The sequence below is a fragment of the Sphaerodactylus townsendi genome, linkage group LG07 (genome assembly GCF_021028975.2).
Source record: "Sphaerodactylus townsendi isolate TG3544 linkage group LG07, MPM_Stown_v2.3, whole genome shotgun sequence".
Lineage (NCBI taxonomy): Eukaryota > Metazoa > Chordata > Lepidosauria > Squamata > Sphaerodactylidae > Sphaerodactylus > Sphaerodactylus townsendi.
The window spans coordinates 94,922,670-94,936,632 of NC_059431.1; the positions used below are offsets into that span (position 1 = coordinate 94,922,670).

General features: G+C 46.5%; 1 protein-coding gene across 1 annotated transcript in view; it reads right to left on the reverse strand.

Annotated features, from left to right (window-relative positions):
- PTPN6 (protein tyrosine phosphatase non-receptor type 6) overlaps positions 1 to 13,963 on the reverse strand; it is a 44,222-nt gene that overhangs the window by 3,697 nt on the left and 26,562 nt on the right. Inside the window, exons 6-15 of the mRNA XM_048504577.1 lie at positions 12,851 to 12,967; positions 12,042 to 12,155; positions 10,608 to 10,704; positions 8,522 to 8,601; positions 8,280 to 8,429; positions 7,023 to 7,154; positions 5,122 to 5,276; positions 3,981 to 4,048; positions 1,811 to 1,962; positions 458 to 555 (exon numbers count right to left, since the gene is read on the reverse strand). Coding sequence (XP_048360534.1) covers positions 458 to 555; positions 1,811 to 1,962; positions 3,981 to 4,048; positions 5,122 to 5,276; positions 7,023 to 7,154; positions 8,280 to 8,429; positions 8,522 to 8,601; positions 10,608 to 10,704; positions 12,042 to 12,155; positions 12,851 to 12,967 — 1,163 coding nt within the window. The remainder of the gene's footprint in view (positions 1 to 457; positions 556 to 1,810; positions 1,963 to 3,980; positions 4,049 to 5,121; positions 5,277 to 7,022; positions 7,155 to 8,279; positions 8,430 to 8,521; positions 8,602 to 10,607; positions 10,705 to 12,041; positions 12,156 to 12,850; positions 12,968 to 13,963) is intronic.

The following is a 13,963-nucleotide window of genomic DNA, read 5'->3' on the forward strand; positions in this document are numbered from 1 at the left end:
CCCGTACTACTACAGGCCAGGTCCAAGCCAAGTGCCAGGGAAACACTACAGCACTACAACACTACAGCAGTTTGGCTTGAACAGGTGGCTATGTGGGCAAGGAAAGGATGCCTGTCATTTACAGTGCTGATGATTGTTAGAAACATGGTGGGCCCCTCTAGTTTATTGTTGCCCTCTTTATTATGAAGATGTGGGGAAGGGGCTGGTAGGCAAATTGGAACTGTCAAAAAGTCTACCTCCCACACACATTTGAAATGTTATATTCAACTCTGCTCTGTGAGTGTGTGTGTGTGTGTGTGTGTGTGTGTGTGTGTGTGTGTGTGTGAGTGTGTGTGTGTGAGAGAGAGAGTGTGAGTGTGTGTGTGTGTGTGTGTGTGTGTGTGTGTGTGTGAGAGAGAGAGAGAGAGAGAGAGAGAGCGCGAGCGCACACAGAGGTAACAGTTGCCTTCTTACTTACTTGGAGGATTTCCGTGACGCCTTTGCATGTGAGGACTTCTGAGCAGGTGGGTAGGTGATATTCCCATATTCACACTCATTCAGCTTTTCTTTCGAAGTCTGCACCAAAGAAAAAATAAAGGAGGGGATTGTATATACACAGTGGCACCAGCACGGTGTTGTCACTGTGGACCACATGCTGCCACTGTGTGTCCTGAGAGCCCCCATATTAGATAGGAAATAAAGACAAAGAAGTGGAGTTGTACATGTGACCAGGAGTGGGGGCGGAGAGCAGGGAGAGATGGAACAAGCTGATCGCTTTCCCCACCCACACTACTTGACCTAATGCCCTAAAGCAGGGGTCTGCAACCTGCGGCTCTAGAGCCGCATGCAGCTCTTTCAACCTTATACTGCGGCTCCGGGTTGCTTGGCGGTCAGAGGGTAGAGTGGGCGTGTCCCTCCAGCCATCCAAAGTAGCACTGGAAGGAAAGGTGAGTAGAGGGGCTGAACCGGAGGCAGCTTCATGCGTGAGGGTGCCGTTTTTCGCATTCCCTCCACTCACCTCTCCTTCCAGCGCTGCTCTGGAGAGCTGGAGGAACACGCCCATGCTGCCCTCCAACCCCTGGAGATCGGCGGGTAGAGTGGGCATGTCTCTCCAGAGCAGCTGCCATCTCCCCTCTGCCATCCCCGCAGCTGCCATCCCCCCTCTGCCCCACGGAGAAGGTGGATGCCTGCTCTGTCAGGCAGAGGGGGTTTCCCTGCCCGGCGCCTCCGCCTCCCAGCGCTGGAAGGAAAGGTGAGTGCAGGGGCCAAACCGGAGGTGCGGCTCCATGTGGAGCTGTCTCTCTGGCTCGGTAGATCTTCGGGGCCGTGGAAAACGGGTCCAAATGGCTCTTTGGGTGATAAAGGTTGCCAACCCCTGCCCTAAAGGAACTCCAAGACAGGAACCTCCTTTTGTTTCTGGGTCACAGGCCAACCGCTCGGTCCTTTGAGCAAGACAGAGACTGCAGTGCCCCAGAGCTGAGAAGAGTGATTGCATCCCCAGTGGGTGCCTCTGTAGGCTGCTTTGGGTTGGACTAGGCTTTTATGCTCTGAGCTACACTTCGAGGCATCTTCTTGTCTGTTCCAGGTGGCTGCTGCTTATTATGCAGTCTGCTAATTGGACACCAGATTCAGGAAATGCAGAAAGCAACATCTCCAGCAGTACTGCCAGAATAGGAATGCCTCCTCCTCCACCAGGCTCTTCAGTGCCTTAGATCTCCATATTAGGGAACTCCAGAAAACTCCCCCCACAAGTGGCCCCTTGAGCTGCCACAAAAAGACCATGCCAGCAGTTCCAAATATTGGTGTGTGGGATCAGACCCCTATCCCAGACCTGCATAATGTCCAGCTTCTTTTTGGTGGTCTCAATGAACTGGCTGATGGCCATGTAGATGAACTTGTACTGGGCCTCCGTCTGCACCATGCCTGAGCGCTGGGCCCGCACCATCTGGATGGCCTTCGGGATATCAATGTCACAGTCCAAGCCTGGGGACAGAATGGAAAAAGGGATGGGCAGTGAAGACAGAGGGGTTTCTGTGATGGAATTGCACTGTAAAACCTAGCAGCATCACAGCTACATGTTAAAAGGCTCTTTGATCTCCCGGATGGGAAAACCAAAAGGCCATGGAAATTTACCCAGGACAAGAAGATGCCCAAATAAGGCACTTCAAAGGCTTCGGGTAACTGCATGGCAAGGAGGGAAGTTTTCTTGGAGACTATGAACAAATACCAAGGTGACACTATCATGGGCTAATCTAAGAGAAGCATCTCTTGGGCAAGAGGTCCCAACAGAACCTAAGAATGTATTCAGCTGAGCAATCTCTGTAACTGCATTTATGTTTTATTTCTTTTATTTCTATTTTTCAATAAATCCTTGAGAACTCAGCTGATCTGGAGTCATTGGAGGGAAAAGGACCCGGGATTGGGGCGAGACAGCGTGGCTCTCCCAAGCTTGATCTCAGCCTCAATCATCATAGTTTCAATTTATGATCCAAAGCAACATATAATCCTAAACGTGCCTATTCAGAAGCAGGTCCTTTATCTTTATCTTGTACTACTTGCCCCAGCTCTACGATTGGTATCATGGCTAAGTACAATGAAAACCTTGCTACAGCAGACATATATTTGTCTCAAGAATTTGATACATACTGGGACAACATATAAATCAATTATTGAAGATTCTAATTTTGTGTGTATGCCCAGGTGCCATTTGAAGTTATTTCTGCAAATCAACTCATCTCTGTCATAAAGATTATAATAAACATATCTAGCCTGGATGTAAGAGTTTTAGTTCTGACCACTGAGGAAGGTCATTTGGCCAAAATACATCTGGTTAGCCAGGATCAAAACTTGTCTAGTTGTACCTATTTGTGTTATGTATAAGTGAATATTTGGAATATGGACTATTACGGCCCCTAATATGAACTGATGCATGACTTATGCATGCTTTCCTACACTAAGTACAATGTGGTTTACTCACAGAAAAACAGGCATAGGGTTGAATCCTTACTTGGGTGCTGAGTTTAGAATTTTTTGCTTGTCTTTCGGCCACATGGAGCTCATGGTGTCTTACAAAGATTAAATATAAAACAGCACATCACGTTCCAAAATAAAATATTCTATAGTAAACCAGCATGGTGTAGTGGTTAAGAGCAGGTGCACTCTAATCTGGAGAACTAGGTTTGATTATCCGCTCTGCCACTTGAGCTGTGGAGGCTTATCTGGGGAGCCAGATTAACTTATGCATTCCAACACATGCCAGCTGGGTGATCTTGGGCTAGTCACAGTTCTTCTGAGCTCTCTCAACCCCACCTGCCTCACAGAGTGTTTGTTGTGTGGGGGGGAAAGGAAAGGCTATTATAAGCCCTTTTGAGTCTCCTTACAGGAGAGAAAGGAGGGTATAAATCCAAACTCTTCTTCTTCTAATGTAGGGCCTGACTGACCTAAAGTCCCATTGATTTCCAAGGCAAGACAATCGAACACATGCTTACTCAGAAGTAGATCCTATTGAGTATCATGGAGCATGCATATGACTGTAGCCCTGGTATATGCTTATTAAGCGATTGATTAATTAATTTGAAAATGTACATGCTGCCTCACCTGCTTTGGATGATCACAAAATAAAACAATATAATAAAAAAAGAATTGTAAGTAATGAGAAAACCATCAAAAACAAGATAGAAATACAAACCAAGACATTACAAATGTTGTACATCAGCCTAAAGATGATATTCACAAAACAGTTCTTGGGCTAGAAGCTAACAATACAAAAACAGCTTAAAAAGATGGAACCCCTCAATTAAAAACCTGGATAAAGCTAGTATGGCTTACAGTGTTGAACTGGGATCTGGCAGACCCAGGTTTGAATTCCTAACGATTACACATAGAGATGTTTTGCTCTTCTTTCCTCAGCCTGAATGACCTCTAAAGCCTGCCTCATAGAAAGGAACAGTTGCGGCGTGGAATTGATTCCAGGAAGCAGAACAAAATGAAAGTTGCCTCACCTTTTGTGGAAATCATATCCATGACCATATCGATGACAATGATGGTTCCAGTGCGGCCTATCCCGGCACTAGGGGGAAATATAGATTGTGAACATGGAAAGTGTTCTCTACAGTAAGAATTGTCTTCCTGGACCACATCAAGCTTTACCTAATTCAGGGGTCTGTTTCTGATGGAGGCCAGCTAGGTGCCTCTGAGAAGGTACAAGTAGAATATAAAGGGGCTGACAGTCTTTGGCAATTGGTCGTATCCTCAAACATTTGGTATTCAAAGGTGCATCTGCTTCTGCATGATGGTTAATGTAGTTAAAGTGACCTTGGGCCAAACGCACACTTTAAGCCTTACCTACCTCACAGGGTTGTTGTGAAGGTAAAACAAAGGAGGATGGAATGATTCAAGCAGCTTTGGATCCCCATGGGGAAGAAAGCCAGCATGGTTTGGAAGTTAAGAGGGTGGACTCTAATCTGGAGAACCAGGTTTGATTCCTCCACATAAAGCCTGCTGGGTGACCTTGGGCCAGTCACAGTTCTCTGAGAACTCTCTCAGTCCCACCTACCTCACAAGGTGTCTGTTGTGGTGTGGGGGGAGGAGGTGATTGTGAGCTGCTTTGAGACTCCTTAAAGGTAGAGAAACGCAATGTATAAAAACTGACTCTTTTATAATCGACAGCAAGTGTGGGTACCATGCTTAGCATGTTAGACTAGGATCTGGAATGCCCAAGTTGAAAATCCCAGACTATCAGGGAGCTCTCTGGATTGTTGAACTATCTTTATTTGTTTGTTTAAAACACTTCTTAACCACTTTTCTACCTTACCGAACTCAAGGCAGCTTACAATATGAGTAAAAGAACATCCATAAAATACACTAAAATTCCACAATTTCAAACCACATTTTAAAACAGAATACCTCACAAGACTGTTGTGAGGATCAACTAGGGAACAGACTCCTGCAAGAGCTCACTGGAAGAAGGGTGGGATAAAAATGTACTAGAAAAATCATAAGGATTGTCTTGTTTTTCATTTAACACCGAGTGGTCCCCACCCCAATTGGTGGAAGTGAATTCCATAAGCTAATCATCCGCCATGTTGAAGAATATCCAAGTCTTTCCCCTTAGAACACCATACTGGTGCCAGCTCAGCTCACCTGCAGTGCACCACAATAGGTCCGGCCCCCGGGATGCTGTCTTGCTTCTGATTGACCTGGTCAAGGAAGCCCAGGACGCCACCGGGCTCACTGGGAACTCCGTGGTCGGGCCAGCTCAGGTATTGGTAATGCCAGATATCTCGCACAGCCTCGCCCTAGAGAGTAACCACAACATAGCCTGATCCAGCGGTCTGCTACCCTTCCTCCTAACCCTCCCCAGCCCCCCCCCCCCAATGCCAAGAGTCAACGAAAGAACACTGTCCTAAGTCCCAGAGAATGAGAGATCAATGGATGGGAGGCCTCTGTGTAAGGTTTACCAATTGGCATCCTCAACCAAATCAAGATCACTATGTGAACCAGTGTAGCATAGCTGTTAGAACAATGGACAGGAGCTGAGAGATTCAAACCTCCACTCTGCCATGGAAGCTTACTGAGTGACCTGGGCCAGTCGAAGCCTAATCTACCTCACAGGATACAATGGAGGGGATGAGAATTATGTAAGCTGCTCTGGGTCTTCAATAGGGAAAAACGGGGAGGGTATACATGAGGCAAAGAAATATCTATACCCCACAGGTAAGAACTGTTTCTCTCACAATGGCCTTTCTCAGTGCCTTCAGGTCAGACTGCCCTTCAATACCCTGAATTAGGGACACCTTCCGTCCTGCCCAGACACTGGGTAAAGATTCTGATACCAAATGTCAACAGAAGAAACCCATCTGGACTCCCAGGAACAGAGGAAAGGAAGGAGGAGGTCCGTTCAGTTCTGCTATCCTTGAATTAATTTATTTAAATTGATCTTCAATGGAGGATATGGAATGCTGTCAAGTGAGACGTTAGACTTGTCTGGCCTTTGGGGCACAGGCCTCAAAATATGCTCTGCTGAAAGGAACAGAAGCCCCACAGACCGCACTCCATGTTCATGGGATGGGAGTGCGCCGTTTGGATTTTGAACTCAAGGACCAAGGTATCATCAATGGTACAGACTCTGAACTACCCAACCAAACTCCATCACAGACACTGGGGACTGCTGCATCCCTATGGTAGCTACTGATATTCAGCGGGTTACTGCTTGTGAATATGGAGGTTCTACTTAGTCACCTCCATGACACTTCAGACCAGAATGACGCAGGCTAGCCTAATCTCAACAGCTCTCAGAAGCTAAGCAGGGTTAGCCCTGGTTGACGCTTGGATGGGAGACCACCAAGGAATTCCAGGATTATTAATGCTGAGGAAGATATTAGCAAACCATCTCTGGTAAGTCTCTTGCCTAGAAAACGCTATGAATGCAACTTGATCGCATTTTACAACCACATGGTGGCCAATATTTCATGCACAATACAAAAGACTGTTGAGGCAAAAACTAATAAAAACGTCCTAATGGTAAGTAGTATAAAAATAACAATGCCCTAGTAGGTTAGTTATTATATGGCATGGTGGTAGTAAATTCCACCCAGTAATTTACTCTTTGAGTGCAGAAGTACTTCCTTTGCCTGTCCTGAATCTGATCAAAGACCAAGCAGGGAGCGTTTGTAAGGCCTCTGAACAAAGGAACAAAAAGGAAACAGGCAGAGAGAAACAGCTTTTGCTGAACAAGACTGACTGCTGGGGGAGAATATGGTGTCCTGGTCACAGGGATGCACTTGGATAGATTTTTATGAGAAATATAATGATTTTAAATGGAAATATATATTTCATGAGAAATTTAACAGTATAATCAAGTGCCCTACCAAATCCCATTTTCCATTCCACTTCCAGATGATGGAGGAAGAGTTCATCCTTCACATGCATAAAAAGACTCCCCAAACTGACATTTTTCTCATGCTCTTCCCCTTATGTTCCAAAAAAGCCCTGCCGGACATTCTTGGAGTGGAAACTTTTGCTACCATGCCTGCATCACTCACATTTCTGATGGGTGAAAGACGGAGGTGTCGGAGTTTATATTCCAGCGCATCGTGCTCGCCGGCATTCTCCACTACGAAGGGGCCATACTCTTTGCTGCTTCTCAATTCTGGCCAATAAGGGACACATTTGTTCTATTTGGAGGAAAACAGGACAAGTTCATGAGAGACTGGAAGGTTCGCCTTGGCACCTTCGCTGACAAAAAAGCAGGAAGCAAATCGGCAGATTTTAAAATACTGGAAGCATTTCGAGGAAAGCCAGAAAAAATTTGAGTAAGATAAGAAGCACTTTTTGGGATGGGGGAGGAAGCATTTCCAAATAGGAGGAGGTAGCTCAATCTCATCAGATGTCAGAAACTAAGCAGGGTCAGCACTTGGAAGGGAGACCACCAAGGAAGACTCTACAGAGGAAAGAAATGGTCAGAAACCTCTACTTGTAATTTGCCTTGGAAAGCCTTTGCTGGGGTTGCCGTAAGTCAGCTGTGACTTGCTGGCACTTTACACACACACGTATGCACGCACACACTTGCACATCCCAAGGTTGTGAAATTAAAAACTAAGAGGGTTGTGAAAAATATCTGGGGATTTTCTAGGGGAAGCCAGAAGAGTTCCGAAGGGAGTCCAAGTGTGTGTTACAACATGCGGTGGCAGTTAGTAAAGGCTTACAGCTTCCTGACTGCAGAACTGTATTTGAAGGTGAGTGGAGAAGCAGACAGGGTTACCAACTCTGGTATTCCTGGAGATCTGGGTGTGTTATCTTTAGAGGGCAGAGCATGGGGAGGGGAGAGAGCTCAGCAGGGATGTGAAGCCATGGAGTCCATCCTACAAAACTGCCATTTGGTCCTAGGAAACAGAAGTCTCAAGAGCAACTGTAATTCCTGGACGCTGACAACCTTAGAAGCAGAGGAGTGCTTAATCCTTTTCACATCCACTGGTTTTCCTCTGAAAATCGATCTAGTCTCCACAGCCACCCTCCTTCACTATAGGTACTTGTAGGTACCTACAGCCACTCCTGTGCTCTGCGCTGATCCCTCCGCAGCCTTTCTGCACTAAAGAACTCGGCAGTCTGATTTGTATGTATCAGGCTTGAATGCAAAACTCAGTGATGTCCTCAGACTAGCAAAAAGGACTCAGGGCTGTTTCAGGCACGGCTGCAGAAGATGGACACTGAAAAAGGATTGAGTGATAAAGCAGTGGGATCTTGGAATGTGGGAGAGGGCTAGAGCTAGAGAGTAACGCGCCCTCCCTGGCCCTCTTTACCCTTCCTTTCTCCACTTCCCGGGTGGTCATCATGATGATGCGTGAATTCTCCTGCCATATCATCTGCCAGAAATCACTGACGGTGGATTCCAGGCAGCCTTGGCTGGCAATGTAGGTTTTGCTGGGCTCCTCGGGGCCAAACAGCTTGTTCTGTGAGGGAACATGCAGGCAAAATGAGAAAGGCTGAGAGCAAATCCACCCCATGCCCACCCTCCAGACAAGCCAGGGGGCCTCCTCCTCACCTTGATGAAATTGGCATTGATATAATCTGCCCCAGGAACATTCACATCTCTGTCTTGAAGGACAACTCGAGAGTGGTCAACTAAAACAGCACACAGAGAAATATCACCACACTGACGAATTGCTCCATTCTTTTCACAAAATCACCAGAAGTTTAGATCCTATACCAGAAGGGTGTAGTGGCTAGAGTGTGGGACTAGGGTCTCAGGGCCCAGGTTTGAACCCCCACTGTTATGGAAGCTTGCTGGGTGAATTCTGGGCCAGTCTCACACGCTCAGCCTAGGCTTTCTCACAGACTTGTGAGAGAATAAAAAGAAGAATAGCATAAGCTGGTAGGAGCCCCCGTTGAGGAGAAAGGAATATAAATGAGGTGAATAAATAGATAACATACCCATGCACAGCAACCCCCTCACACTAGTAAACTTACAGTGTGCAACAGAAGCCGTAAAGAGCTCTCACCACACCATTGTGGCACCATTTCCCTCTCCCTCCTTTTGTTGATACTGGGTGCAACACTCTTCCCATACAGCAGGTGGATCACACAGAGGCCCTTTCCGCACGGGCCAATAACAGCGCACTAGAGACGGCAAAAACGCCGTCCCTGGGGAGCTGTTTGCATGGGGGGCGAACCCTTGCTCCCCCCCGGCAGCGCGAAGCCGCTGTTTCCCAACCTCGCTCCCTGAGCGAGGTTTTTTTGGAAATACTGGCTTCCAGCCGCTGCCGTGTGAACGGCAGCAGATGGAAGGCGCCATCCTCCCCCCTTTCCCAAACGACGTACCTTCCCTGCGACCTTCCGGTGCATCGCCCAGGCCTAGGGACACGCCCCCCCGCCCTGCGACTCCAGAGTTGTCGCACAGGGCGGGGGGGGGGGGTGTCCCCTGGCCTGGGTGACGCGCTGGAAGGTCGCAGGGAAGGTCCATCGTTCGGGCGCTGTGCCGTCTTCCTTGCCCCTACCAAGGCCATTCGCACGCGTCGGCGTTGTATACGCCGACGCACCCCCGAGCGTGGCCATGTGGAAACAGCCAGAGATTGCAACATTTCCCAAAACAGACAGGAAGCTGAGAGATGGATGTTACTCTGATATTTTCCACCTCTATCTTTGTTTGACAACCTGCATTTGAACCCTGGCCCAAATCTGAACCCTCAAAGCCATCTCTTAGTAGCTGTAGCCAAGCCAGCACACATGGACTCTGGTGCTGAGAAAAATACATGCCCCCCCCTTTCTTTGTTTTTGAGTCAAAACACAGTAGGATGTTTTCCAATATGCCACCGATTTCAGCAAGCACCCGGACCCGTTCAACTCATCCCCCTCCCCCATGTTCTGCACCATATGTAGTAACTTACACCCATAGCAAACCTACAGATAGTGGCTCTTTCTCCCTGCTGCTGCATCCCAAATGTGAAGCAGAATCTCTCTAACTTACAATGCAGATTTGCTAACAGTCCATAATGCTACTGAAGTCACGCAAATCAAGACAGAATGTTGCTTCCTGGCCCTCTATAACTCACAGCATTCATTAGCTCAGGATGAACTGATGGCCTCTAGTTCGATGGCTTTAGAACAGGATTACACCAAATGCAGATTCACGGGTCGATCAATAGTTGTCATGCATGATAGCTAAATGAAGCCTGCATGTTCAGAGGCCACTGGAGACAAATCACCCTCTACAGTACAGTGTTTCACTGGATGTTTTCATCCTGACAAGTGCCTTTTAGATTAGAGGAATTTGCTGCACTATGTCACTGAGACTTTTTTTTTTAATAGACCTAAACCTGCAGCTGATTTTTAATTTCCATTTTCAGCAGAGGCTTTCTCAGGTAGCTTCTCTCAATGCTACAGCAGTCGTTGGCTGCCTTTCACCGTCCTTCAGAAAAGCCCACCTTCTTTGACCATTCTTTTGGTTGAATCTATTCATGCCATAAATATCTAGAATGCATCAATCGCTACAAACTGCAGTTGGTGAAGAGAGACAGACTTCTCCCCCTTTTTTTAAAAAAACAAACCTCTCTCTCCTCCCTGAAAGTAGAAAGTTACCATATGAGGGAGAAAGTTTCTAGCTAAGTCTGTTCTCTTTTGTACAGACTCACAAGGCAAGATGTTCTTATAGCGGTTCTTGCTCTTGTTCTCTGGCCTTTGGCCCTCATGGCGATCATACAGGTTCTTCGAGTCTTGTTTCTGCAGGCTCTGAAAGAGAAAGAGAAAAGGGGGGGAGGGGAGGGTTTAAAAATAATAATAATACAAAAGCAAAACTGAAGACTGAGGGATAAGGTCACAGATGGGTCACAAGGAGAAACAACCCAAGACGGAGCTCTGAAAGTAAGAAAATATGAATTCATCTCATGCAAAAAATTGCTGGATTTAATAAATGTTCTTTTGATGGGCTTTGTTGTCTAGTATTTGGCCTGCACACAGATCGTAAAAGGCTTTTTTGGCTTCCTTGGGTTGTGAAAAGCAACTTTTCTCAGCATCAGGAGGAAGGGACCGATAGACAAGAAAATATACCTTGTTCTGGCAGGAAAGAGCAGGCTTAAATCAAATCAAGCAAATAAAAGCACTGCACAAGTGGGATAGGAAGGGGACCATCTAGTGCAATGTGACGTTACCCTACGTTTCTTTTGTATTTATTATTGAGAATACTTAGTCTCTGCCTGGTCTTGCCCCCCACCCAGTATCCGGGTTGTTGTTGTTTTTAAAAAAATTATTATAAGATCTTTGGAACAGAGTCTTGTGATGTAGCTCACTATGTTTGCAAAGTGGTCTGCACATGTGGAGTTAAAGAAATAATAAGGGCACTTAATTAATTAAAATAATTAAGTAGAACATAGGTGAGTATGCCCATGGCCCCAGTTCGGCTTCCTTTTGTGAGGCTTCCTGTAAGAGTTCCTCAGGGAAGCTGACTCAGGCTCACAAACCTGACTGCTTTCCCCAGCAATCGCAACCCCTCTCTCTCTGTGTCTCTCTCCTGTCCCTATCTTGAGTTCAGGATTTGCCAGTCCCCACTAGAAAGAAGGGTGTGGCTCAATGAAAGCCAGCGTGGTGTAGTGGTTAAGAGCAGGTGCACTCTAATCTGGAGAACCAAGTTTGATTCCCCACTCTGCCACTTGAGCTGTGGAGGCTTGTCTGGGGAACCGGAATACCTTGTGCACTCCAACACACGCCAGCTGGGTGACCTTGAGCTAGTCACAGTTCTTCGGAGCTCTCTCAGCCCCAACTACCTCACAGGGTGTTTGTTGTGAGGGGGGAAGGGAAAGGAGATTGTAAGCCCCTTTGAGTCTCCTTACAAGACAGAAAGGGGGATATAAATCCAAACTTTTCTTCAAAGCAGAAGCTCTCAATGGACTCTGATATTATACCCTGCTGAGGTCCCTCAAATGTCACTCTCCCCAGGCTCCACCCCAAATCTCCAGGAATTTTCCAATCCAGAGTTGGCAACCCGAGGACACAGGGCAGCAGTCCTTTAGACCCTGGGATGGGGGCTAGGCTTGATAAGAATGTGTTCCCCAAATCTCTTCTACACTCACATCAAACTCTTCCCAGAAGCCACCTTTGGCTGTTTCTTCTGCTTGGCTTCTTTTGTTGAGCTCTTGCACCCGGTTCTCAATGTCAGCTGCGTTCACTCGAGTGGCGTTGAAAGGCTGAGGAAGGAAGGAGTGAAGAGATGTCAAGGAGTTAGATGGCACAAAGGAATCATTTCTTCATGCCAGAAGTCAAGGGTAGGGGTATGAACTGGGTAAAGCAGAACAGAAAACAAAACCCCAAAATACTGTGTTGGCAATTTATTATTCTGAGAAAAAATAGGGGCGATTTAAGGGAGCTACTTCATCCGCCCCACCCTAAGAAAAATCTCTCCCCCTCACTTACATGCTGCCTGAATCTCGGAGGTGGCAGGAGCACCGCCGGCCGCCTCTGAAACTCACGTGGAATTCAGAGGCAGCTGGAATTTTTCAGGTTTGAGTTTAATAGAACACAAAAAGTTTGAGTATCCATAAAAGCTGAACACTCCCCCAGACCGGTATGATTTGACTTTTTTAAAGATTTTGTGAAAATTTCCAGGTGTTTTAAACCCAAAAAATAGTGGGTAAAATGGTTCACACCTCTAGTCAAGGGCAGGGCCCTGCAGCATCCCTGACTCTGGCCCTTTTTGCACACCCAATCTACCCTGCAGAAACACCGTTAACAGCTAATTGTCCTTATGAGGGTCAGGGAAAACAGCAGAGGCAACTGATATCTAAGAAAAGAGATAAAGCAGAAAGTTTTTTAAAAGAGAGGAAGAAACTAAACAAAGAAGCAAATAAAGTCAATAAAATGGTGTGTACACGTCTATATTTACCTGTCTGAGATATACATAGGAACCAGACAGCTCCTCAATTCCCGCCTTCTTAAAATGTTCCACCAAGTCAGCCAAGCTTCCAAACATTTCTTGGCCCCCGATAGTATACTTCCCCCTCTGGAAAGAATTAAAAGGTGTGTTATTCACGTCCCTGATAATGAAACACTCTTGCCCATTTATTATTATCTTCGCAATGCTATGGTATTCTCAGCAGATTGATTCACACATTATGAAATCCTTGTGTTTGTCACCTTGACTGTTGGCAGGTGTGCAAATGGAATTCTGTGCTTGAACTTGATTCTTTGGCATGAAGGGGTTCAATCTGGATTTGGACTGTGACTCACAGGAAGAGCCACTCAGCTGGACCAGTTTCCTGACCTGAAACAGCTATTTCCTGTATTGGGGAAACTTACATGTACTGATGATTACATAAACATTTGCCCAACAGGATAAAATAGTTCCCCAGAGTATTTTCAGGTCAAGAAAATACCATGGGGTCCACTTTACCCTCATTCCATGGTCCTAATTCAAATCAGGTCTGGCACATCAGGGAATTAAATTCTAAGCACAGAACTACCAGAGTATGTCTGTTGACAGTTCAACAGACAGAGCATGCCTGTTGAACATCCAAACTTCATCATGCGTGAATCGGTGTCAATAGCAGGTTCCTACCAAAAACCAGTGCAAAGGAATTTTGGTGCTCAATGACACCCTCCCAAATACAACACCCACACCCAAAACAAGATGCCGCAATATCTGTTGGGAAGTTCTGATGAGTAAACCTCACAAAGACAAGTTGTGAAAGAGCATTTCCATGTTCCTACATGTGCTTCATTTCAGTGGGGCTGTGAAGGAGAACTTCCTGATGGACTCTGCCACCAGCAACTGATCTAGTTTGTCTTTGCATCTTTCCCAATACCCAATATTAGTTGCCTTGTGATTGTTCCACATTACCATCTGAGAAGGCCACCTGCAATTACTAGGCAGGGGTCTGCAACCGGCGGCTCTCCAGCTGTTCATGGACTACAAATCCCATCAGCTCCTGCCAGCATGGCCAATTGGGGCTGATGGGGATTGTAGTCCATGAACACCTGGAGAGCCGCAGGTTGCAGA